Source organism: Saimiri boliviensis, chromosome 11, assembly GCF_048565385.1.
Source record: "Saimiri boliviensis isolate mSaiBol1 chromosome 11, mSaiBol1.pri, whole genome shotgun sequence".
In the NCBI taxonomy this organism is placed as follows: domain Eukaryota; kingdom Metazoa; phylum Chordata; class Mammalia; order Primates; family Cebidae; genus Saimiri; species Saimiri boliviensis.
This window is the reverse complement of record NC_133459.1, coordinates 91,653,644-91,680,853: the sequence shown is the minus strand read 5'-3', so window position 1 is coordinate 91,680,853 and position 27,210 is coordinate 91,653,644. Positions and strand designations below refer to the sequence as shown.

Sequence of the window (27,210 nt, the reverse complement as noted above, 5' to 3'; positions counted from 1 at the left end):
CCTCCAACTCCTGGGTTTAAGGGATCCTCTTGCCTTGCCCTCCCAAGTAGCTGAGACCACAGTTGTGCACCACCATTTCTGGCTACTTTTAAAAAATTATTTTGTGCAAATATGGAGTCTTGCGATATTGCCAAGGCTTGTCTCAAACTTCTGACTTCAAGCAATCCTCCCATCCCACCCCACTCCACCCCACTCCCAAAGGGCTGAGACTATAGGAATGAGCCACTGCACCCAGCCAAGTCTGTTTCTTAAACTGATAAATCACAGGACTACTATATAAAAGCAGAATAACAAATAATTATAATTACGATTTTAACATCTTAGGCAACTAGATTCTCTTTTGTGATTGCAGCAAAGTATCTCTTGGTATATGTGCCATATTTGAGAGCCAAATTACACCCAAATGGTTGTTTTTGAAACTTAAATCTAGAGCAAGAGGAATTAATTAGTGGATTCTAAATATGAAATAATTTGATAGCTTCAAACAGAGTATCAAAGTGTACACATGGGTTCTTTCTTTCCTGGACAGTAAGTGTCTACTGATGATTATCTTCCCTTCTTAGTATACCCTTTTTTTCTGTCTCTGATATGCTAATATTCTCCGTCAGGTTATAGTTTGGTTTGGAGATCCTTGTGACTCTTTCAAGTGTCTATGTTTATTCTCTAAATCAGTTTGTCTTCATTGTAAAGTTTAAATTCTAAGTGGCAAGCTTATTTTCTTTAGGAAAAAATTATAATGGGGGTAGGGAGGTGAGGCTGGGGGACCCTATTCCAGCCCCTACATGCTGGCAATATAAACCAGGTGGTCAATCACACCTCTACATGGTGCTGAAAGGCAGATGAGACCTGGCGAGGTGGCACATGCCTGTTAATTCCAGCACTTTGTGAGGCCGAGGTCAGTTAATCACTTGAGGTCAGGAGTTTGAGATCAGTCTGGTCAACATGGTGAAAGCACGTTTCTACTGCAAATATAAAAAGTAAGCTGATGGCGGGGTGGGGGTGGGGGTGCACCAGTAATCCCAGCTACTCAGGAGGCTGAGACAGGAGGATCACTTGAACCAGGGAGGCAGAGGTTGCAGTGAGCCGGATCATGCCACTGCACTCCAGCCTGGGCGACAGAGTGAGACTGCATCTCAAAAAATATATATAAATAAATAAAAATAAAAATAAAAATAAATTAAAAGGCAGATGATCAGAGAGGGCTTTACACAGGAGGTGAATTTTTGTCTGGCTTGACAAGATAACAAAGCCAGGTCAAGTGGGAAGCAAATTTTGCCAGAAGGACACAGGCACATTTATGAAGCTAGGAAGATGCCTTATTGAAGTACATCCCATGCTGTCATAAAATTTTTTGTGAGTAGTTAACTCAAAGTCGATCCTTTTTCAAGTATGTAAGTATTTAAAAAGAGAAATTAAGTGAATTGTCAGCTTTTGGCCATCTGCCTCAATGCGTGCTTTTGAAGCCCAGTAGATTACACATTCTAAGCAGATGGATAGCCTGAAACCTGCAGACAACTGTCAGAGGACAATGACTTCAGAGAAGATTCAGTAAGTTTCTAATATGAAACTTCAACCACCGTAAGGCACTTGTCTAGTCATCTCTTGGTTGTTGCTGTTTTACAGCTTTTTTGAGATGTAATTGATATACAGTAAACTGGGCAAATTTAAAGTGTGCAATTTGAAAAGTTTCAATATATGTATATACCTGTGAAATCATCACCACAATCAAGATGATGAACTTAACCGTCACCCCAAAAAGTTTCCCTCTACCCTTTTGTAATTCCTTCTTTCTGCCCCTCTGCTTTTGTCATATGTTACTTTGCATTTCCCGGAATTTCATATAAATGGAATCAAACAGTATCTACTCTTTGTGGTTGTCTGGCGTCTTTCATTCAGCATAATTATTTTGAAACTTATCTATGCTGTTGTGGGTACCAGTAGTTCCTTTTCTTTTGTTGCTGAGTAGTATTTCATTGTATGAATGTGCTACATTTTATTAATTTACCATTCATTGGGTTGTTTTGAGTTTTATGGCTATTACAAATAAAGTTGCTATAATTATTTGTGCACACGTCTTTCATTTATCTTGGGCACATTTCTCAGGGTATATAACACTAGACACGCTTTTAAAGAAACTGCCAAGTTGTTTTCCGAAGGGGCTGTACCTTTTACATTCCCACTAGCAACGTGCGAAAGTTCTCACTTCCCCGCAGCCTTCCCAATACTTGTTACTGCGCAACTTTTTTATTATAGTCATTTTAGTGGGCGTGAAATGGTATCTTGTTATGTTTTTTTGATTTAAATTTCCCTATTGATTAATGATATTGAGCTTTTTTTATGTGCTTGATTATCATCTACATTTTTTTGGTGAAGTGTCTGTTGAAATCTTGCCCATTTTCCATTGAGTTGTTCGGTTTCATTGCGTTCATTGGGTTTGTTTCATATTCTACATACGAATTTTATTATATATGTTCTTTGCGAATATTTTCTCCCACTGTGCAGACTGTCTTTCCATTTTAGTAACACTGTCTTTTGAAGACCAGACATTTTAAAATTTGGTGACAGTAAATAAACATTGTCAATTTTTTCTTTCATAGTTTTGCTTCTAATGTCATATTTAGGAAATCGTTGCCTAATCCAGATTACAAAAATATTCTGTTCTCTCTAAAAGTTTTATAATTTTGTATTTTTACATTTAGGCCTGTGATCCATTTTGAGTTAACTTTTGTATATCAAGGTTCTTTTTTTTCTTTCTTTTTTTTGCTTGTTGATGTATGGTTGTTCTAACACTGTTTGTTACGAGCACTACTGTTCCTCCATTTAATTGCCTTAACACCTTCGTTGAAAGCAATTGACCATATACGTAATTGTCTGTATCTGGGTTTCTATTTTGTTTGACTGACTTATTTAACTGCATTTTTTTTTCTTCGTTTTTTGAGACAAAGTCTAACTCTGTCGCCCAGGCTGGAGTGCAGTGGTGCAATCTTGGCTCACTGCAACCTTCGCCTCCTGGGTTCAAGCAATTCTCCTGCCTCAGCCTCCCTTATCTATCTTTAGACCAATACCATACTGACTTGGTTACAGTAGCTTTACCTATCTTGAAATCATGTAGTCAAATTCTTCGACTTGGTTCTTCTCAATCAAAATTGTTTTCATTGTGCTAGGTTCTTGGCATTTCCGTGTACATTTCAGAATTCACTTGTAAATGTAGATAAAAAGTCAGTGGGATATTTGATTGAGGTTGCATTGAGTCTATAGATCAACTTATAGAGAACTGATATCCTAACAATAACGGGTCTTCTGATGCATGAACATGACATATTATTTCATTTATTTTGGTTAGTGGTTCTCCATTAAGGGCAATTGTGCATCACAAGGAACATTTGACAGTATTTAGACACTAACAACTAGAGCATCAGAGTCCCTTTGCGGTACTCACAGTCTTGTGCTTACAGTCTATAATTCCATTCTTCCAGGAGGTTTGCTCCCAGAGCTGGTTATATAAAGAAGGGAAGTAGCAGTATGAGCACTTTGAGGGCTGAGCAATGGGATAACATCTTTCTAAGGGAACAATTAACTAAACTTCATTCGGCCTTTAGTGGACATGAGTTTCAAGTGGCTTCCTGGCCTTTCTTCTGTTGGCCCCTTTGCTAATATGTGAAGAATTCCTTTATGCTCAATCTAATTCAGCTACCATGGGCCACATCACCAGTGCTCACTGTGTTCTATAAATCCTAATGTTTTCATTAATCTGAAAGGAAGAAGCAGTATACTGAAGAGGACTTTCTTATAAACTCAGATGGAAAGTGTCTTGAAATTTGTCTTTTTATTTTTATTTTTTTAATGATGCTACTGGCTTTGTCAGCAACGTCTTTATTTTTTTAATTATTCATTTATTTTGAGATGGAGTTTTGTTCTTGTTGCCAAGGCTGGAGTGTAGTGGCACGATCTTGGCTCACTACAACCTCTGTGTCCCAGGCTCAAGCGATTCTCCTGCCACAGCCTCCCAAGTAGCTGGGATTACAGGTATGCACCACCATGCCTGGCTAATTTTGTATTTTAAGTAGAGATGGGGTTTCACCATGTTGGACAGGCTGGTTTCGAACTCCTGACCTCAAATGATCCACCCGCCTCGGCCTCCCGAAGTGCTGGGATTACAGGCGTGAGCCACTGTGCCAGGCTGAAATTTGTCTTTTTAAAAATATCTGTACCTTTTTTTATGCTATAACATTCTTACACGTATCATTCTTTGATTAAATCTCCAGCTTATTATAATGATATCTAAATTCTAAAGAGCCAATTCTAGTTATACCAGTATGACCTTAGAGAAAAGTAAGGGAATACAATTTTGATTTGTCTGCTATTTTGTCAGAGTTAAACATTTAAAACAGTTAAGTTAGATCTCAGAGCCACCACTGTTAAAAATAAATGAATGAATAAATAAATAAAAATTAGAAAGAAGAGACAAAGACCCAACCCTTTCAAAATGAAAAATGAATTTTAAATGTAAGGTTATATGCCTATTACCTAATGCTGAGACCATCATTGCATAAATGAATAAATAGAACTAAGTAAACTTCCCCCACAGATTTACCAGTTTAACCATTTTAAGTGCACAGTTCAGAAGTTGCATTAAGTACATTCATATTATTATGCAACAAGTACCACCATCCATCTCCAGAATTTTCTCTTCTTCCCAAACTGAAACTCTATCCATTAAATAATAGCCACCCATTCTCCCCCATCTTCTGGTAACCAGTATTCTACTTTCTGTCTCCATGAATTTGACTACTCTAACTACTTCATATAAGTGGAATCATATATTTGTCCTTTTGTATTCAGCTTGTTTCACTTGGCATCATTTCTTTTAGGGTCATCTGTGTTGTAGCATGTGTTGTAAGTACGTACTCTTCTGTGTGTGAGATAGAGTCTTACTCTATCACCCAGGCTGGAACGCAGTGGCACAATCATGGCTCACTGCAGCTTTGACCTCCTGGGTTCAATTGATCCTCCCACCTCGGTCTCCCAAATAGCTGGAATTATGGGCAATTTTTTGGGGGGGTATTTTTTTGTAGAGATGGGATCTCACTTTGTTGCCCAGGCATACAATTATGTACCTTTTAAAAGACCAAATAATATTCCATTGTATGTTTATATAACATTTTATTAATACGTTCATCTATTGATGGAAATTTTAGTTGTTTCTACCTTTTGCCACTGTGAATAATGCTGCAAAAGATATGGATGTACAAATGTCTGTTTGCAATGCCAGCACTTTGGGAGGCCAAGGTGGGTGTATCACCTGAGGTCAGGAGTTCAAGACCAGCCTGGCCAAAATGGTGACACCTTGTCTCTACTAAAAATACAAAAAATTAGCTGAGCGTGGTGGTGGGCACCTGTAATGCCAGGTACTTGGGAGGCTTAGGCAGGAGAATTGCTTGAACCCGGGAGGTAAAGGTTGCAGTGAGCTGAAGTTGCACCATTGCACTCCAGCCTGGGCAATGAGAGCGAAATTCCATCAAAAAAAAAAAAGGAAGAGAGAGAGAGAGAGAGATAGAGAGAGAGAGAGAGAGAGAGAGAGAGAGAGAGAGAGAGAGAGAAAGAAAACGAGAAAGAGAGAAAGAGAAAGATGTTGTATTCTAGAAGACAGACTATCAAGTCAGACATTACTGCAGACTTGGTTTGGTTTTTTGGCTGTGGGTATTCCTCCCTTCTTTGGACACCAACCCTACTTTTTTGGGGGCGGGGGTGGGGAGAATTGCCTTTTTTGCTATGGTTTATAGTCTTGGTGGGAAGTTTGGTAAAGGTAACCTGAGCTAAATGATGATCTTGAGACCCACACAAGGATGGTCTGATTTTATGAGCCTTGCGTTATCAGTGGGGTAACATAAGAGTAGAAAAACGTGGCCAGAACCAATCAGCCAGAACCCCTTCTTGCTACCTAGAACCTTACTGCTTTCCCTATTCCTGCCCCTTTTGAGCCTGTCCTTTTGAGTCTTCAACTGTTCCTTTGATTCTGTATGTCTCCTCTTCCACTAAATCCTATTTTTAAAAAACAGCATAGCTGGAGTCTGTTCATTAATCTTTCCAAAAGGTATATATGGGGTGTCAGGCACAATATTAAGTGCTAGAATAAAATGAGGAATGAGATTATTGGATAAAGGCTCTACTCTCACAAGTTTAAGTTTAATGAAGTTGTAGTAGGCCTAGTGGAGATATAGACAGAAAACAAATAAATACATATACATATAAAGTGATTTCTGATTTTAATAAAGTTTATTAAAAAATAAACTTTGCTAAAGAGGTATTGAAGCAGGAGGCGAAAGAACTGCAAAACCCTTCAGGTAGAAATAAGCTTGGTGTATTTGAGGAACAAATGGAACAGTGCAGCTGGTGCATAATAAGTAAGACGAGGGGCAGAGGTGAACCTGAGCCAGGTCCCCTGAGACCTCATAGGCTATGGTAAGGAGTGGATGTTATTCTAAGGACACTGGGAAGCCAATGAAGGTTTAAAGCAGGAACATCATATGATCTGAAAAATGTTAAAGAGTCACTTTGCTATTGGAGAACTGACCTTAGGAGGCCAAGAGTGGAAGGAAGGGAGCTGCTTTGTGGGCTGTTCCAGGAAATAGCACCAATAGGAGATCATAGTGATTTACATCATGGCCGTAGCAGCGGGGCTTGTAAGAAGAGAAGGCCTGGGCCTTTTGGCACATAACTTGGTACCCTGCAGATCCTGAAAACAAAACCAACAAATAAGATAAATGAGGGATAAAGAGAGACATCTTAATTGTTGGGTCTTTCTATTAAGCTGTGTTGGAAGCCTCCGTTTGAGGTTTCTTGTTTCACTCTAGTGGAGATTTTCTCCCTACTCATTCTGACGGTGGGAGTTACATGGTGGGACAGAGTTAGAGGTCACTCAAATGAAAAGAACCCTGGATAATATTAAAAATATCTTCCCACAGGGTTGCATATGGCGACCAAATGGGTAATGCCCACGATGGGGAGGGTAGCAGATATGATGGTGGTATTCCTCAAGGCCAGGGGTCCCCAAACCCCAGACCATGGACTGATACCGGCCCATGGCCTGTTAGGATCCGGGCTGCACAGCAGGATATGAGTGGCAGGCCAGCGAGGAACATTACCCCTGAGCTCCATCTCCTGCCCATCTGCAGATCAGCAGCAGCCTTAGATTCTCATAGGAATGCGAACCCTATTGTGAAATGAGCATATGAGGGATCTGGGCTGCCTGCACCTTATGAGAATTTAGTACCTGATGATCATTCCAAATCCATCTCCCACCCTGCCCATGGAAAAGTTGTCTTCATTGAAACTGGTTCTTGGTACCAAAAAGGTTGGGGACTGTTGCCCTAGGATTCTTCAACCTATTTATGAAATTGCCTGTTCTTTTAATTTTATTTGCTGCAGCCTCATAAGTATAGGTGATTCATACTAGGTCTCACAGCAGTTCCAAACAGAACTCTATAAAGATTTTATATTATAAAACCTGACATCTCATGGCAGCAATATTATCATTATCACCATAACTACATATGTAATTACATGATTAATATTTATCAAGTAAGTGACAAATGCCAGGCCCTATCTTAAACATTTTATAAGCATAATAGTATTTAATTGTCACTATAATTCTGTGAGAAAGATGCTATCACGATCCCCAGTTTTATGGAGAGGTTAAGTAATTTGACAAGATCACTCATTTAAGAAATGGTAGAGGTTGTGTTTAATGGGCAGGTGTTGAGTTTCTGTTTCAGTGTATATTAGAGAAATTGTTTTTGTGCATCTTGTATGTTTTAAAATTTTTTTCCTAGGTTTTCTTTTTGTTAAAAAGTAAACCAAAACAGAACAAATGAAGACTATAAAACAAAAAGCCTTTGGTAGGACTTGGACAAAAAAGGTATGGTCTCCAAGTTAGCATAACAAGTATGAAAATGTCATCTGTTTAAAAATCATAATCTGCATGATTAAAATTTGACCTTGTGAGAATTTGCTTTCTAATTTATATAGCACACCACCTCAAGGTCAGCACAGAGAAATAGATGACCTGTTTAAAACAAAAGGAAGTGTACCTGGGCACAACAAGGATCTATCAAAAAAGCGTCAGAGAGCTCCGTATTAAGGTTAATAAAAATAGGTGAACTGCATATTTCAAAAGAGAATCTGGGACACTATTCAAATAACAAAGACTTAAAGCAAGCTGGGCTCACGGCCCGGAATAAGAGGCTCATGCATTTACAGAATGAGGCGATTCTGTCCACTGTGTGCACGCCCATTCACACTCACATCTAACCCCGCAACTCTAGCTCAGAGAAAGCAGATGCAGTGAAGGAAACGTTAACGTGGACAGTGACCCTAGTGTACCAACAAACAATATCAAATTTTAGCATCCTTTTTGTCTCTATGATAGTCTAATCTATAACATCTTTTGGCTATATAAACCTTGACTTCAAAATCTCCAAATAAACATTTCAACCAAAATGTACAGCTGTATTGTAATTTCAGCAAGAAAGATTTTCATCGTTTGCACATATCTTCAAAAAGTAAAAAAGTGTGCTTGGTAGTAATTGAAAGCACATTCTTGAGTGAGAATGCTTTGGTGGTATATTCTAGAGACTGGGAAAGGTCCTACTTACCACTCCCAAATTTTCACCATACATCTAGTTTCTGATGCGCAGCGTTAAAAAACTGCTCTGACTTCTTTTTCTTTGCTATAGAGAGAATAATAGCTTCTTTGTGAATGGGCGGGCTAGGTCTCTAACTCCGCGGAATGATCTTGGATTGAGGAAAGGTTCGGAAGTCTGTAGATTAGTCTATTACTATTACCGCATACCAAATCACCCCAGTGGCTGAAAACTATAAGTATTTAGTACTCACAGTTTTGGAGGATCAGAAATCTGGGAGCAGCTTAGCTGGGTAGAATTGCACCAAGTTCTCTCATGGGGTTGCAGTCAAACACTCAGCTGGGGCTGCTGTCATCTCAAGACTCCACAGGGGCTGAAGGATCTGCTTCCAGTCTCAGGCAAATAGAATCTGGCAGGCTTTAGTTCCTGTCCAAACTACAGGTCTGCTTTAACACGGTAGCTTAGTTCCCTCGGCACAACTGATCTAAAAGAGAGCATGCATCTTCAAGATGGACGTGCTACAGTTGTTTTTGCTTCTTTAAAAAATAACCTAATCTCAGAAGTGACATCCCATCCCTGCTGCCTTACTGTAGAAATGAATACCAGATCCATTCCAGACTTGAGAGGGAATTACACAAAACTTTAATGACCAGGGATCACTGGGGACCAACTTAAAGACGGCCTATCACAGTCACCTTCATTATCTGAGCTGCTGTGTAGCAGAGGAGCAGCAGAATTAGTTCCCTCTCTTTCTTCTTTTGGAACAACGCTAGTACAAACTAAGCTCAAAAGGGAAGGGGAGGTATAACCACAGCCGAGGCTGAAGACGACGCCAAGCTATGTAAGCCTCGTTAAAGATTTTAATCTATATCCTCAGAACAGTGACAACCTCAGGCTCTACGTGCTCAGTCATCCCTTCAACCCCCGCAGAAGACATTGCTGGCAGTGACTGGCCCTGGGGACTTCAGCTGTCTTGCATGCTTTAAAGGCTGAGGTTCACATCTATGGCTCCAGTGTCCTATCTGAGGGTAGATTTAAAAAGTGACATGAGGGACTCAAGACTAGAGAAGTGGATGGCCCTGTGAGGCAGGCACATGAATAGTTTGAGAGGCAAGAAGTCAGGCCCCAGGTTCCCACCACGAGGCCCTAGGAAGCCATAGAGGAAAAATGCAAAGGCCACACGGCTGCAGGCACCTGGCAGGTACCAAAAATAAGTGAACCTGCTAAGGTATAAGGGCACAGGGAATAGTGTTGGCCACTGTGACTCTGACTGTGACTTTCTGGACCGTTCAACAAACAAAATACAGAAGTGAGGGCAAGTCTTTAGGATAGTGCCATCAGCAGGGGGCGCCTGCAGATGGTTTTCATTGTCTCGAAATCAGGTTTGGTACTTGGCGCTGAGCAGCTATTTACAGTGGAGAGGCTCCGGTTTGAATCATCCTACACCACTGGAATTCACTACAGGCTGCATAGAGGGAGCAGCATGGCTGCTTTGATTTCCGGAATCACTTGTAGACGATGTGAAAAGAAGAATAGAGGTGAGGCAGATTTGGTTTTGGAGGTGAGTGGTGAGCAGGTGCCTCTAAATGAGAGTTGGGGCTCAAGGTTTTCTTAAAAAGGTAAGATTCTTGAAAAATTGCACCCTAGTTACATTAGTGCCAACTCATGAGGTCACCTATTCTTTTTTCCCTCTCCCATTATCTCCCCTTTCCACCCCATTCTACCCTCTCCATGATGCCCTAAACATCACAGAAATTTGCCCTCGAGACGTAATGCTATTTGGAAGGAGGTTGGAAAAGTTGGTCTTGAGAGTTGCTTTTTTATCTGGTGGCATCTTAAAGGTCCAACCATTGATAACAGACAGAGAGCTGTTACCAACAGGGTCAGCAGAACATAGCACTAGAGAGCACCAGAGGAAGTGCCTCTAAGGATTTGGCTTTCGGCACAACATCTGGGGATGAACAAGTTGGGCCTGGACTAGGATGAATCAAGTAAGACACTCCCTGAATCATGAAAATGCAGGGCCAGATCCTGTCTTTATTTAAAGTTTTAACATTTTGTTCATGGTGGACTTTTTTGCATTTTTTTCTAAAATATTACATTAAAATACTATTTATCTTGATGACTGAGTTTTTGGGATCCTTTACATTTTCAACCTCAGGTGAGTGCCTTGCTCCTCTCGTCTTAGTTGCATCCCTGAATACCTTCACAGTGGAATCGATTTGAACCAGTTGATCTGATCCATCAGCCCCAGGCCCTTCTGGTTTGGATTTTTCTCCCTCCCTCTATTTCCTGAGAATGCACTGAAGCCAACAAATAAAGAATACAATAATTCTCTTCTATATACCACAAACTCGGAGCTTCGGCCAGCTTGGATAGGCTTTGTCTGAAGATTATTTGGGCTGAAAATTGTGGTGGTTAATGTTGGATGTGTTTGTTCTTTTGCGGTGGTTAATGTTGGATGTGTTTGTTCTTTTACCAAATAGATATAATTTCCAATGTCGTTAACTATGTTTCTGATTGTTTTGTTTTTGGTTTTTGAGACATGGGCTGGCCTTTTCACCAAGGCTGGAGTACAGTGGCACGATCTCCAGGGACTGTGGCCTCTGCCTCCCTGGCTCAAGCCATTTTCCCACCTTAGCTTCCTGAGTAGCTAGGACTAGAGATGTGCACCACCACACCTGGCTAATTTTTCTGTATTTTTTGCAGAGATGGGTTTCACCATATTGCCCAGGGTGGTCTCGAACTACTGTGCTCAAGCGATCTGCCTGCCTCAGCCTCCAATAGTGCTGAGATTACAGGCATGAGCCATAGCACCCCACCCCAATGGCATTAACTCTTTTTTTTTTTTTTTTTTTGAGACGGAGTTTCACTCTTGTTACCCAGGCTGGAGTGCAATGGTGCTATCTTGGCTCACTGCAACCTCCGCCTCTTGGGCTCAGGCAATTCTCCTGTCTCAGCCTCCTGAGTAACTGGGATTACAGGCACGCACCACCATGCCCAGCTAATTTTTTCTATTTTTAGTAGAGACGGGGTTTCACTATGTTGACCAGGATGGTCTCGATCTCTTGACCTCATGATCCACCCGCCTCAGCCTCCCAAAGTGCTGGGATTACAGGCTTGAGCCACCGTGCCCGGCCGCATTAACTCTTAAAGCCACTTGAACTTTGCAAAGATAAAGGGTAGTAGAGTTTTGCTCTTCTTGTGTCCAGGATTGCCAGATGTTTGATACTGTACTCGACAGCTCAGTATTTTGGCGTTTTATATGCAAAAATGAAAATGAAAACAAAAGTGAATACACAATGTGAGATTTTTCTCACTGAAATTTCTTCCTCATCGTGTAAAGTTTTCTGAGGCTGTATCTTGATATGTTTGAATCTTTGCCAGCTGGAAGAAAGGACAAAACACAGCTGTTCTAAACTGCCAAGAAATTGGCTGGTGCATAGAAGAGGGAGTTTGCCTTTGTTGTATATTTTGCCTTTGTCCTGGGAGTGATTATTTTGACCAGCCCTTTTGGTTGTACAGATATGAGCCAAATATCTAGCAGATGGTAGCTCCTGATATTAGTCAAGTAATTCACTGCTGAGACTTCAGATTATGATGTAAAGTGTTCTGCTTAATAGCAATAAAAGCTGACCTGAAAAGGGTGTTATATTCTTTTACATAATATAGTTATTTAAGGATTTCAAATATCCTTAGGAGATACACATTACATATTTAGAGGTGACAAATCTATATCTTACTCTTAAATGGTTCATCAAAATAATATTAATGATTGTGTGCTTGGGTGTGGTGTGTGTGTGTGTAAAGAGAGAAAACAAATGTGGCAAAGTGTTAACAATCTATAAACGAAGTGAAGGATTTATAGGACTTTATTGTGCTAGTTTTACAACTTTTCTATGTGTTGAAAATTTTAAATTTTTCAAGCTGGAAAGTAAAAAAAAAATCAATGTTACTTTTCACTCATATGTGTGTATGAGTGTTAGCTGTTAAATATGGCTTCAGGGACCAGGTAGTAGATGGCATGATACAAGAAACAAAGGCAAGGACCGTGGCTATACATGGTGTCTTGTCCTTAGAAATATTTTTTCTTTTTTTTTAAGAGACAAGGTCTTGCTCTCTGTCACCCAGGCTGGAGTGCAGTGGTGTGATTACAGTTCACTGTAGGCTCAACTCTGGGCTCAGTGATCCTCCCACCTGTCTCCAGAGTAGCTAGCACCACTGGTGTGCAGCACTATGCCCAGATAATTAAAAAAATTTTTTTTTTTTTTTTTTTTTGTAGAGACAAGATCTCGCTATGCTGCACAGGCTGTTTTCAAACTCCTGGCCTTAAGTGATCCTCTTTCCTTGGCCTCCTAAAGTGTTGAGATTACAGGCATGAGCCACTGAACATGGCAGTAATTTTTTTTTTTTCTAATTCAGAATCCAATCCAAGATCTGAACTAGGACCATGTATTCCATTTAGTTATTGTTATCATTATGGATTTTTAAAGCAGTCTGGATTGATTGACACAGGTTCCATCATTGACTTGTACTGGAACTACCTGCGCTGTCCTGGAAAATGACTCAGATTTTAACAATGGTGTGATTGTCTTGAATGCCTTGGAAGCTATTTGTGAGTTTATTACAGTATTGTTTCTGGTTCCAGAAATGTATTTATTGACTCTAACTGATGGTAGAGTCCCTTCAATTTTTGAGAGCTGATATCTATGTTCAAATCAAGGAGAATTATTCATGTAATTCACATGAGTCTTCCTTCACTATTTCAACCCCCTTTCCAGAAATTTACATACCATTTTTCTTGCATGATTTCCCCTCTCCCAACATCAGATACACATAAATAGTGGGTGTTGAAAGAATAAGGGGGGTTGTGTGAGTAAATTACCACCAGCTGTCTGGAGGCTTGGTCATAATTTCTTTCCTTGAGGTTTTTTGTTACAGCTGACAGACAAGGCTAACCATTGAAAGGGATGGATCTGAATAAACACACACACACACACACACACACATGCACATGCACACACATGTGCACACACACACGCATTCCTCAAGTCAGATACAAGATGGAGGAAATGTCTACCTTTTCTGCTCCCTAGACCTCCAGCCAGCAGGAAATCTACTTATTCAGCTTTCTTGCCAATGCTTTGGTCTCACATGATAAATCAGAAAAGATGAGAAATGGAAAATCTGGGTCACTGGCCTAGCCCTAGAGAGCAGTTTGGAGCAGAACTGAAATTAAAATTCACGACTTCTATACAGTATTGGAATCCTGCCTGATATGCAAACATTAATGAAAAATAGCTATGATTTATAGGATACTTAAAATGTGCTAGACAATGAATTAAACACTTTTCACATATTAGCTCATTTTGTTCTGACAATGGCCCTATTAGGTAGTTATTATCATTAACCTTGTTTTACAAATGAGGATGCTAAGGCACCGAGTTTAAGTAATGTACAAAATTGCAAGGCTGGAAATTGACAGAGGAGTAGGATTGGAACCCATCTCCCTGACTATAGAGCCAGTAATCTTAACTGCTCTGGTAGGATGCCTGCCAGCAATCTCAGCTGAGCTGCACTGCTCTTCCAGATGAATGGGACCCTAGACACTCACCCACAGGAGACCAGGGTCCTGTGAGTAAATTACCACCAGCTGTCTGAAGGCTTGCTTGTAATTTCTTTCCTTGAGGTTTGAGGTTTTTGTTACAGCTGACAGACAAGGCTAACCATGGAAAGAAATGGATTTGAATAAACACATGTATACACACACACACACACACACACACACACACACACACACACTGACATGAAAATTTTTCCTCCTAACAGTGAAAAATAAAATTGTTTTCATCCGTACTATTAAGTTGATTTTTTAATTGACAAATTGTAATTGCATATATTTATGAGGTACAATGTAATGTTTTGATATATGCATACACTGTGGAATGATGAAAACAAGCTAATAATTTTCAAAATTTTAAAATAAAAGCACTGTCTTTGACAATCCCAATATATGAGAAAATTTTATATTGCTAGCATACTTTAGTACTCCACTCAGATGCTACCCTCTTTAGAAAAACTTCTCCAGTGAAATTTAATTAATCACTCCCTCCTTCATGTTCTGCTTGGTGTGTACCTTTATTGCAGCACGTTATCCAGTCTGGTTTGTATTATGGTTTGATGAATGCCCGCCTGGCTTTCCACACCAGATTTTAACACTGAATTTATGTACTAGATTTTAGCCACACCTAGCACATGACCTGTGTCTGTTGAATTAAATGAACGAAGTTAACCAAATTGTCCTTGAGTTTTATCAACTGTGGAAATTAAGTTAAGTCCCATGGGCATCAGCTACCTTAAAACTCCCACCCGTTCACTTAGGAAATGAAGTCTCTTACAAAGTCCCCTGTACCCCACAAACATTTCTGCTTATTTTAAGAATTGTTTTCTCTTCTAATCTGCTGCTGGTCCTGATTTTGGTTGTTCTGAGTCACAGCTGGCCCTTTGCCTACTATGTGTAGCCTTCAGAGCCACACGTCCTCCTCCACACTCTCCTGCCTCACTCCACTCCAGCCACTGAAGGGCAGATCTTTTCATTCTTGTATATATAATAGTTTCTCTCCAGGTTACTTGGACACCCTGGGTAGCCAGGAACACCCATCCAAGCTGCACGTCTGCCCATTAGGTTCCTCTGCTGTGCTAAACAACAATTTGAATTTACAAATTCTATTGAACAGTTTTTTATCAAGTGAAACTCCAGTTTTATTGTACCTGGGAACCTGCTTCTCTTACTGCCTATTAGCTAATCTTTCTAAGGCTCTGTTTTCTCTTCTGTAAAAAAGGGTTGCCTTGCTAGGATGCTCCCTTGACCTGCTTCACTTATCTTTATTGCCCTTATCACCATCTGGCTATTGTAGTTATTTCTTTACTTATTATCAGTCTATACCAGTAGATTATAAGCTCCATGAAAACAGGGTCTTTGCTGGGCTTTTCTTAAATGACTGTCTCTAGAATAAAGAGTAGTGCCTGACACAAAGTTTCACATGAATGAATGAATGAGATAATGCATCAGAAATACTGTGTACATATTAAGGCATTGTCCCAGTTGTCTATTCCTGCATAAACAATCTACCCCAAAATTCAATGGCTTAAAACAACCGTTTGATTATAAATCTTTGTGGGTCAGTAATTTGGACAGGTCTCAGTTCAGCAAGTTGTTTTCCCCATGCGGTATTGACTGGGTCACTTGGTGGTGTTTAGCGGAAGGCTGGGCTGCTCTGGACGTTCCGGGTAACTTCACTCTTATTCTATGCCTGCTGCCTTTCAGGACTGCTGGATGACTTTCCACAAGTGCCCTCAAGACCTCTCCTCTCTAGAGCTCCAGCAAGGTAGCTGGATTTCTTTCATGGCACCTCAGTATACCAAGAGGCCTAGTGGAAACCGCAAGGATTTCTATTGCCCAGGTTCAGAAGTTTATGGCCTGGAACTGCATTCTACTGGTCAAGCGAGTCATGAAGACCAGCTTAGAGCCAAGGGAGGAGAATTCGATTCTACTTCTGAATAAGAGAAGTAGCAAAACACTTGTAGACATTTTTAATCTACCATATTCCTTTTTTTTTTTTTTGGCCACAGACATTATTGCCAAAAGCGAAATAAGCTCACCCTCTCCCAAAGCCCTCCAAAGTTTCCTGAAATTTACTGCATCAGCATAGAAGTCCACTTTCTCACCATCTAACTCAGGTTTAGGTGATTATGAGGCTCCTGGCACTCAGCCCCTTGAGTACAGTCCCTCCTGATCTGAAGTCATTGGGCCTCTCACACCCAAGAAACAATGGGACGGAGATCGGATAACTGTGATAGACACTCCCATGCAAAGAGTCAGAGAACAGAGGGGTGCAGCAGTCAGGAGTCCACAGCAATTCTGAAATCTAGCTGAGTACATGTTACCAGTTTCTTGATTAGGGCCCAGTCCTGCTCCCGGAAGGATTCCCTCTGGCTCTCCATCAGTCCTCTGGGCTCTTGGTTCCCTTCTTTGAGTCATTCTTCTTTATCCCTAAGAAGTAATCTTGTTTTTGGCTAGGTCACTTTCCCAGCTTGCTTCTCTGAGGCAGACTGAGGGTCTAAAGGCATCTTTTTATTCTGTATTCTCTTCATCCATTTCAGTCCATGCTGGTATAATTCACTTAAATATGTTATGGCATCTTACGTACTAATTGACGACCAACTCCACTCGGCAAAAGCCACAGCCACATTTCATTCTGAGCCAGCTCTTTTTCACCTTGGTTGGGCTACCTGTGTCTGACATGGGATAACAGAACCTTAAAATTTTTAGAAACTCCTTTGTCCCGTGGAGAGGTATATTGCCCAAGATTTTAGAGACCTTTTTGTTTAACTAAAAGGATATATGAGGCATCCCCTTAATCTTTTTGAGGTCTTAACCGTGGGTCTAGCTGTGACGTCTTCGATTTTATTTTTGCCTTGAAGCCATTTCTTGTTGTGGAAGCTCTTCCTGCCTAGAGAGATCGAGGATGAGAAGCAGTTTGATGTTTGAACCCAGCAAAGTTTATGGTCGCACCGCCCTGAATGCACCCAATCTCTTCTGAACGCGGCAAGTCTTGGCTCTTTGTATTTCCTCTGAATTCTGCCTAAAAACCAGATGGCTCTTTTTTTAACCCAACTTCCTTTTTTTAGCAATAGCTATTCACAATGTGACTAAAAGAAACTTCTTTGCACTTTTGAAATGCTGCTGAAAATCTCCTTAGCCAGATCCTCACCTTCACTGGGCACTTTTCTATTTTCCCATGTTATCAAAGACAAGGGCTTTGATAAACTTTCTGCGGCTACATAACTCAGGTCGTTTCTTCACCCACCACCCATGACGTTTTCTTCACTGTCCCTCACGGCCTCTCAGCAGTCTCCTCGATGTGCTTCCAGTCTTCACCGACATTTTTCTCGAGGCCTTTCCAGCTTCTGTGGCAACCAGGTACCAAAGTCATTGCTGTTTGTTTTCAGTTTTTGTTACAGCAACAGTCCACTTTCAGATACCAAATTTAGTTCCAGTTATCTATTGTTATTTCGTAAACTACTCGAAAACTTAGCGCAATAAACAACATATTGTGTCTCGTGATTTTGGTAATCAATCATTCTAGCATGGCTCAGCGGGGCAAATTTACTCCACAGTGGGCACAGCTAGGGTTGGTCAGTTGTGTCCAGCGGAAGGAAGACTGCTTAACACATAATGCCTGGCATGCTGATGGGACCTGCTGGTTATTGGGTTTAGCTAGGCCCCTCCCCTTGTCATGTAGTCTCATGGCCTCTACACATGGTTTCTCCGGCATGGTAGTTTGACTTATCCGGCAGCTTAGGCCTTAGAAGGCATGTTCCAAGAATCTCACATCGAAACTACAAGCCTTCTTACTTACCTAGCCTTGGCAGTCAGACATCTCTTCTGCTATATTCTATTAGTCAAGTAAGTCTCTAAGTATAGCCCATATTAAAGGGAGGAGAATTAGATTCCACCTCTCAATGAGAGAAGTAGCAAATAATTTGTGGTCATCTTTAATCAAATACAGACAGTATATCCTTGATCTCAGAATGATGCCTCTTTGTCTGGAAAGGACATCTGTTTTTAAACCCAGGGTTAGAGAGACAGACACGGAGCTGTGATGGATCAAGAAGACATCATATTCTGACTAACCAAGTGATCACAGGGATCACTGAAGTTACAGATTCTGCAGACATATTTTCCTCCTATCTAAGTGCCCAGCGAATGTTAGTTGTCAAAATCAGGGAAGCAGTATGCAAAATGGTTAGGCAGGCCATTCTGAAACAAAACTGATTGGTTTCAAATCTCAGCTTTGCCATCTATCTGCTTTGTGAATTTAGGCGATATAGTTTACCTCCCTGTGCTCCACATGAGTCATCTGCAAAGTAGAAATTAACTCAAGCCTACCTCAAAAGACTGTTGTGAGGATGAAAAGAGTTAGTACCCACAAAGCTTTTAAAGGAGGATCTGGCAAAAATATATTGAACACGGTTATTTTTATTATTGATTTGTAAGTTATGGAGTAATCTATATCAATGTCCATAATCCTTTTTACCCATAATCAAGTTGGAGAGAAGAAAGGGAAAATGAATATTAAAAACTGAATGAAAGATGAAAGTATCATTGGAATATTTGGAGCTAAGTGTAGAGACTGTGACACCTTCTGATTTTTTGTCCCTTATCATCAATTCAGGTATTCCCTGAAGCACAATCAGTTGACCAATCTAAGAGCGGTGCACTCAGGAGAGAATAACATGAATAGTTTTATTTATCAACATCATTTACCCATATTATTTCAGTTCTAAGCCAGAAAGCTGAGAGCAGATACACACATGACAATCCTCGGTTGCAAAATGGGAATAAAAAGCAATGTGTCAGGATAGGCCAGGTCATGCCTCAGTAATAAATAATCACCAAATCTCACTAACTTACTCCCAAAAATGAATTTCTTGCTCATTCCACATGTTCAGTTTGGGTTAGCAGGAAGGCTTTGACCATCATAGTAACTCAGAGACCTAGGCTGATGAAAGCTTCATCTTACATGTATTGATCTTCAAGGATCAATAAAACAGTGGAAACTGAAAAGGGCCAATTTTGTATTGGCTCTTAAATATGTCTGCATTCAAATGCAATAAAAGAAAAAAATTTTAAAAAAAATGTCTGCAGTCTTCTTAGAAGTGACCACATAAGACTTCCTCACACATTTCAGCCACAGAAACAAGTTACATTTCCTTGCTCAAAAGCCATAGCTAAGTTAAAATGGGATGAGGAGGAATAAAGTTACCATGTATCCACGAGGAGAAAAGCTTAACAAAAAGCCAGAAAGCATTACATATAGTGACTGATAGATTGCATTATTTTTCCACAAATATTTATTCCCCCCTCCTGCACTCTGTGGGCAGACTGAACTGTTCTGCATCAATGACTTTGGACTTGGCCATATTACTCACTTTGGTGAATGGAAAATGGCAGAAGGGAGAGTGTGCCAGTTCTGAGCAGAGACCTCAACAGACATCATGAGTCTCTGCTAACTCTCTTGCAAAGTCCTGCACTCTGCCATGAGAAGGTAACTGCAGATAACCTTCTCTAGTTATGGATTGAATGGGACCCATGCCCAACCAATCCATATCTAAACTATAGATTCTTGAGGGAGAAATGGATGTATGTTGTATAATACTGAGATTGGGGAGTTCTTTGTTAAGCACCCTGGTTTCAGCAAAAAGATGACTAATACAGTGATCCAACACAAGGATTTCATGAGACTAGCTACTACAGATATGGTTTGCACGAAAGGATATGAAATAGGACCTTACTAGTCAGTATGCTAAGAAATGTTAAATAAAATGAGATGGTGTTACATTATTTATATATTAGCTAGATATAGATCTAAAATATCTTTTTTCTTTTTAAAATTTTTATCTTTGGGTCTAAAATATAACTCTCCAATTATTTACATATTAAACAAGGAAAATAATTAAAAAGAGAATTTCTACTGCTTTTGAGGCTAAGATAATAAAATTAGAAAGTCCTTTTATCCCAGGAAAATAGTCTGGTCCATTCCTGCCACTATAACAAAATACCTTAGACTGGATAATTCATAAATAATAGAAATTTATTTCTCACAGTGCTGAAGACTGAGCCAAGATCAAGGTGCTGGCAGATTCAGTGTCTGGAAGACCTTGCTCTCTGCTCCCAAGATGGTACCTTGTTGCCACATCCTCTGGAGGGACCAGACGCTGTGTCCTCACATGGCTGGAGGGACACAGGACAAAAGAGACCAGAGTAATCCCTTCAACCTCTTTCATAAGAGCCCTAATCCCATTCATGAGAGTGGAGTACTCATGCCTTATCGCTTCCTAAAAGCCTCACCTTTTAATACTATCACCCTGGGTATTAAGTACCAATGTATGAATTTTGCAGGCATACATACATTCAAACCATGGCATAATTCAAAAGAATAGAACGGTAAGGAAGAAAACTCTTCACTGAGCCATTATGTATAAGAGTCAAATATTAGAAACAGCATAACTATGCAATAATATAATATTTTGAGTAATCTATGGTTCTACTAATATTATAAAATATTGTACAATCATTAAGCTAATAACCATGAACTTTCCTTAACAACATGGACAAATATTTATTAAGCAAAAAACAGAGAATATAAACTTATATCTAAGCTGTAATCGTAGTTATGTAAACAGATATTTAATATATATGGTTAATGACTAAAGGGAATATGGAGAAATTTAAACATTTGTGCTGTGGCAGTGGATATATGGGTAAATATTTTTCTTCTGAAATCTAACACAAAAAATTGTATTTTTGACAATAAATATCATTTTTAAAACAACAAAGAAATTTCCCTTTTCAAGAATATACCGATGTGTGTAAGAAAGAGTTGGTGTTTGGATTAAAAGATGCATTTTTTTAAAGAGTGGAAGAAAATGCAATACATTTTTAATATTGAAGATCCCTGGGTATTCTGAGTAATCTATATACCTTTCTGTATTTTTCAATTTTTTTTTATAATGAATGTGTTATAAACTTTTGAAAAACGTTCTTTTAAAAATACATGAGCATATTTTGTAGTGTCTCTTCTGAAACCCCACAGCTCACTTAGTTAATGCTATCATTTTTTGAATGCAATGCACAGCTGTCTGTAGATAGAGTTCCTCTCCACAACTTGGTAGCCCATAATTTAATTTGAGACAAAGCTAAATATAGCCCCAACTTTGGTATGAAGGATGGAAATATGACTCTCCCTGCCTTTTTTCCTCCCCCTCAGCGGCAACAGGATATTCTTTTCAACATAGGTGGCCTGTGAGCCTTGTCTAAGATCAAACTGGACCTTGAAATTTTTCCTGGTGACATTTTGAGCTTGGGAGTAGTGTAGTCCTACCAATAAACCACGTGTTGGAGAAGCCTAGACTAGGGGCCTTTTAGACAGTTCGCTAAACCTTCAAATGCTTTGTTATCTTCTCCTCCGCACCACTACTTTGTACTGGTATGTAGGGGAACTTATCTAAGAGCTAAGAGACAAGATGACAGTTTGCCCCAAGAACACAGACTGCCACAGTCTCACCAATACTCAGTCATGCCAGGTTCTTCCTCAGTTAAATGCCTAGGAAACCTTAAAGAATAAATTCATTCTGGAGAAGTCCTGTGGGTTGTATCTTTAGAAATTCAGGCAACCTATCTTTGGGGCCATCCAGTGGAGAACACAGTCTGTATCAGAACCTTCGCAGAGACTTCCGGCCTTTTTGGGTCCCAAATTTAGCATATTTGAAACAAGTACAATGAAATCAACATTGCCATATGTGGGCACTATAAAACCTTTTGCAAATTAAAAAAAAAAAAAAAAAAAGGTCAGTGATAATGGTAAAAATAACAGTAATTACGTCATTTAATAAAACGGTCTTATTTTAGAGCTAAAAAGGACCTTCAGGGCAGCAAGCACTCTAATTATGTCTGCCTTGTTTAAACCCTGATGCATAAGTACATGGCACAGGGTCTGAGGCAATGCCATCTCCAAAAAGCCCTTTTCCACGATCTTAAAACAGTCACAGGGAGAGTGTAGGTCCTGATGACTACTGCCTTGAGGCTTCTCTCGTGTTCTGGCAGTCAGGAAGCTTCTCCTTCCTTGAAGCTATTGGTAGAGCCCAGTTGCTGGCCAAAGGGAAAAACCAGGAGGTAGAATACCGTAAAACAGATGTCTGAGATGCAGGCAGCTAAGGCTGTAAGGTTTTGTTGCGATGCTTCCCTTCCTGAAGAAGGGTCCTGTCCCTAGATTAATGGTGAAACTGTCATGTCACATCCCTAGGAGGATAACATCGTGTCCCACGACCGCCTCGGGTGTACATCTGCATTCAGCCGGGATCGCTCCTGAACCATCATAGACTCCATCTCCGGCTTTGGGGTTACCTGTGGGTGGGGCGATGCCGGCACACAGGAAGACCTCCTCTCCAAATTCTCCCTGTAGTTGGTTTTATTCCAAGCCCTCCGTGGCGATGCGCGAGGGACGGGGCTCGGTACGGCGTCCTCTAAGCTGTCTGCCCTCTGCCGTCATCATTAGTCTGAGCCAGCGAGACGGCCGGGGAAACGCGAGGGCGGGTCGGGCGGCGCGCCCCAGCACGCGGGTCCCCGGGAGCCCCGCCCCCGCTCGCGGTGACAGCTCAGCTGGGGCCGAGCGCTCGTGCCAGCCGGCGGCGTCCCAGCCCCGGGAGTGCGCGCCCCGCCGCCGCCGGCTGCAGCCCCAAGCCGCCCAGGGCGCCGCGCCGCGCCGCTCCAGCCTCCCGCCGAGAACGGTCCCTCCTCGGTGCCGCGCGCACGGACAGCCGCGGGTTCGGCCACGTCAAATTCCTCTGCCAAAAAAAGCAGGCGGCAGAGCTCTGCCTTCGCAGCCGACGCAGGGGGAAGGAGCTGGGGAGGGAAACGCGGCTGCTGTGTGCGCTGGAGACTCGTGGGCAAGGCTTCTCCTCTTCCCAGGCTGCTTCGCCTCCCGGGTGAGGAGCGCCCAGAGACCGAGGAAGGAGCCCGGAACATGGAGCAGACGTGGACGAGGTAGGTGGGCTGCTTCCTTCGCGCGGCACTCGGGACGTGGGGGTGGTCCTCCTCCTTCCCTCCCCCGGCGCCCTCAGGGAGAGGTCGCCCCTCACCACCAGGCCCCGCGACCGCTTCCCTCTTCTGTCGCCTCGCCCTGCCTGGTTCCCAGCCCACCTCTCTCGGTCTTTCTGCACATGTTCTGTTTTCCGGGGTTTCCCTTGCTTAACGAATCTCCCTTCCACCGAGTGCTGTGTTAAAAATATCCAGGGAGGCTGCCTGGAACTTTCTGTAGAAATGTTTCTCTGTCTTTTCGTGTGGCGAGAGGGATTCCAGTGGGTCTTCTGGAGAGGTATGTTTGATGTCAGATGCTTTGAACGACCTCAGGTTGATTTATTCTCACGCTGCCACGTTTTCCTTCTCAGCTTCATCTGTCACTACTCACACAAAGGCCAAGGACTGAGTGAGCAGAGCCCAGCAGTACTCATCTCCATAACCTCCAGTTGGAGCCCACTTGGGAGAGGAATGGAGAAGGAAGGAGATCAGGGCACCCTACACTCTCAGGCTTTGTTGAGGTCAGGCAACAGTTGGCTTTTAGGTCAGATTTTGGACCTGGCCCGTGAAACCGACTTTTCTTCCAGTCCTTCCCCCCAGATACACTTTAAAATGAAGCCCCATTCAAGAAGGGGTAAGAATAAAAGACCATGTATTGAGACAAAGGTTTCCTTTCTGTTTTTTAGTGGGCAGGAGGGTAGGGAGACTATTCCAGAGATGTCTCTATAGCAGATACACTTCCGTCTGCAGGATTTAGCTTTGGAGAATTGAGGTGGGGCCAAAAGAGTGCTTTGACTCCTGAGTGAAGACTGTACTAACACAGAAGGCAAATTTGGGGCTTAGACTTGGTGTTTTTAGTTGATTGTTAAGCTCAACAGCAGTCAATGGTATGATGTGAATATTACAGAAGCAAATGGAAGCTTAGGGTGTGTTGACAAAAGAAGTATGCTGCCTAGATTTACAAGTGATGATTCTACTTTTGGCTCCTTTCTGCTCTTCTTGGGCCTCTCTAGAGGATGGTGCTTAGTTCTGCGGATCATTAGATAAAATAAATACAATCAAGAGAAACTCAAAGCCATGCCTTGAGGGATGCCCAAAAGACCTGGACTCCTGAGTCTGGAGAAAGGATGCCTGGGAGTGGGAGGATGTAGCTTCCATCAAATTTCCGAAGAGCTGCGGGTGGTAGAGGGATTGGATCACTTTAGAATCTTGGAGGACAGAACAACTGATTGATGCAAGCCACTCGCAACGAGGCAAGTTACGGCTCAGTGTAAAGAAAATGCTTTCTAACAAGTGAGCTGCCTGGGGAGTAAAGAGATTGCTGACCCTGGAGTTACTCAGGCTAGATGACCACTTGATGGTGATGCGAGTGAGTGTATCAGGGCTTTAGCGTTTTTCGTGCTTGAAGAAAAAGGTATTAAGTTTTAAAAACTTTATATGTACATGTAACAATTTGAGACAAGTTCAGAAATGATTTGGAAAAAAATCACAAATTATATATTGACAGCCCAATTAATTTGACAAACTGAATATACTCTTGGGACGGGCAGTCGGGTAGAGAAAGGGAACATTACCAGCATCCCTGAAGCCCTCGTGATGACTCCAAGGATAACCATTATAATTTTTTTCTCTTTTCTTTTTCTTTTTTTTTTTTTTTTTGAGACAGAGTTTCACTCTTGTTACCCAGGCTGGAGTGCAATGGCGCGATCTCAGCTCACCGCAACCTCTGCCTCGTGGGTTCAAGCAATTCTCCTGCCTCAGCCTCCTGAGTAGATGGGATTACAGGCAAGCGCCACCATGCCCAGCTACTTTTTTGTATTTTTAGTAGAGACGGGGTTTCACCATGTTGACCAGGATGGTCTTGAACTCTCGACCTTGTGATCCACCCGCCTCGGCCTCCCAAAGTGCTGGGATTACAGGCTTGAGCCACCGCGCCCGGCCGATGTTCGTTCTATTCTTAATAGGCCTTTGAACAGTTTCCAGTTTGGAGCTGTTATAAACAGTGTTGCTATGAACGTTTCTGTACAGGTTTTTGGTGAACATATGTACACATTTCTGTTAAGTAAGTAGAAGTATGATTTCTGGGTCACAGGAAATGCATGTTCAGATTTAGTAAATACTGCCAGATTGTTTTTTTAAAGTGATTACAATAGAGATTTCTAAAGAGGGCATCCAAAGGGGGGAGCATGTGAAAAGATGCTCCACATCACTAGTCATCAAGGAAATGCAAGCTAGAACCTCAACACCATGCTGCTGTATACATATCAGAATGGCTGAAATTAAAAAGACAGAAAAGAACAAATACTGGCAAGGTGGAACATTCAGAACATTCACATTATTTTTTGTTTACCTCTACCCACTGTAAGTAATATATTTACATTGCCATTAAGTACACTTACATATGTAACAAACAGAAGTTTCTTGTAACAATACAGAACCTTACTATGTGTTTTGCACTCTGATATTTGCTATTCTATTCTTTTTCTTTAAAAATAAGTTGTTGGCTCTGATTCACTGAATTTACTTCTCCATCTAATGGTTCACAGTTGGAAAAATCCTATAATCACAGATCATGGCTGACATCTCAGATCCTTCCTAACTCGCAGATCAGATCAGTTTATAAACACTTATTAAAAATTTGAGGGCCAAGGCAATGGCTCACACCTGTCGTTCCAGTACTTTGGGAGGCCTAGACAGGTGGATTACTTGAGGTCAGAAGTTCGAGACCAGCCTGGCCAAAATGCTGAAACCCCATCTCTACTAAAATACAAAAGTTAGCTGGTTGTGGTGGCGTGCACCTGTAGTCCCAGCTACTCAGGAGGCTGAAGCAGGAGAATCCCTTGAACCTGAGATGTGGAGGTGGCAGTGAGCTGAGATCATGCCACTCCACTCCAGCCTGGGTGAAAGAGCGAGACTCCGTCTCAAAAAAAAAAAAAATTTTTTTTTGAGAGCCCCAAACAGACCAGACACTGTGCTAGATGCTAAGAATAAAACAATGAATACAATGAATGAGATTGGGTCTCTGCCTTTGAAGGCCTTACATTCTCATTATTTATAATTTGAACAGACAGATGCTAAGGCAGAGATATGCATTGGCTGCTCATGTTACACGGTGGGTAGGGGATTGAAAGAGTAAAAATTAACTATAATTGACAACATTTATTAAGCTTTCATTGTGTGCTAACCTCTTTGAATACGTAATTCGCCTAACTCTTACAACCCTATCTGGTAATTGCTGTTATACTGATTTTTAAGAACAGGAAATTGAGCTTTAGAAAGATTAAATAATTTGCCAAGGGTGACACACACAGCTAAGAAAACTATATAGCCTGGAACTGTTTAATTCCAAAAATCTATGCTTTTACTTTATTTTAGTAGAGTGTTGTAGGTGACTCAGTTTATGAGTTGTTTCTGAAGCTGGCTACTTGCTCAATTTACCCACAAAGGACAAGGGACTTGGTTTTTTAGTTCTCAAAGTTAGATATGCTCTACTTCTAGCTACACATCATCTGCACCTCTGTAGCTCAATGGGAAGGTTCCTCCCACTCACTGGGGCTGTCACGTGACTGCTGCCAAATGCATTGGTTAAATTGCTTGGACAGAGCATGGTTGGCTCTGGAATGGCAAATTTTCTGTGACTACCCTGGCTTCACAAAAAGCTGATTTGGTCACCAGCTTTCAAATTTATTTCCATGAATAGGGTGAGTTGTCAAAAGAATAAGCTCATGGAGCTGATGAAGAACTTGTTGATGGGGTGAGTTTTTCTTACCTGGCAGGTCCAGTATCAACCAGGCAAGCAGCTTTTACTGCTCTAAATTTTCAGCATCTACCCATCTGGACTAGCACCCCCTACACCTTCTGCTTTAAAGATTATCAGTATTTCAGGATTACTGTTTGTATTAATTTCCTATTGCTGGTGTAACAAAT

General features: G+C 41.3%; 2 protein-coding genes and 1 long non-coding RNA gene across 8 annotated transcripts in view; 2 read left to right on the top strand and 1 right to left on the bottom strand.

Annotated features, from left to right (window-relative positions):
- LOC141580308 (uncharacterized) overlaps positions 1-22,702 on the bottom strand; it is a 26,665-nt gene extending 3,963 nt beyond the window's left edge. The window contains exons 1-3 of one of the 2 annotated variants that reach the window (XR_012512501.1): positions 22,612-22,702; positions 8,896-9,126; positions 6,575-6,736 (exon numbers count right to left, since the gene is read on the bottom strand). This is a non-coding gene — a long non-coding RNA (uncharacterized LOC141580308). Of the gene's footprint in view, positions 1-6,286; positions 6,737-8,895; positions 9,127-22,611 lie in introns of those variants that run through there. The other variant, XR_012512500.1, reaches the window with a different exon arrangement.
- Positions 1-27,210, top strand: part of PDE4DIP (myomegalin) — a 222,259-nt gene that overhangs the window by 2,959 nt on the left and 192,090 nt on the right. The window lies entirely within an intron of this gene.
- LOC141580307 (uncharacterized) lies at positions 22,109-27,210 on the top strand. Its single transcript, XM_074381178.1, has 2 exons — positions 22,109-23,250; positions 23,655-27,210. The coding sequence occupies exons 1-2, from the start codon at positions 22,626-22,628 to the stop codon at positions 23,690-23,692; spliced, it is 663 nt and encodes a 220-aa protein (XP_074237279.1). The 5' UTR covers positions 22,109-22,625; the 3' UTR covers positions 23,693-27,210.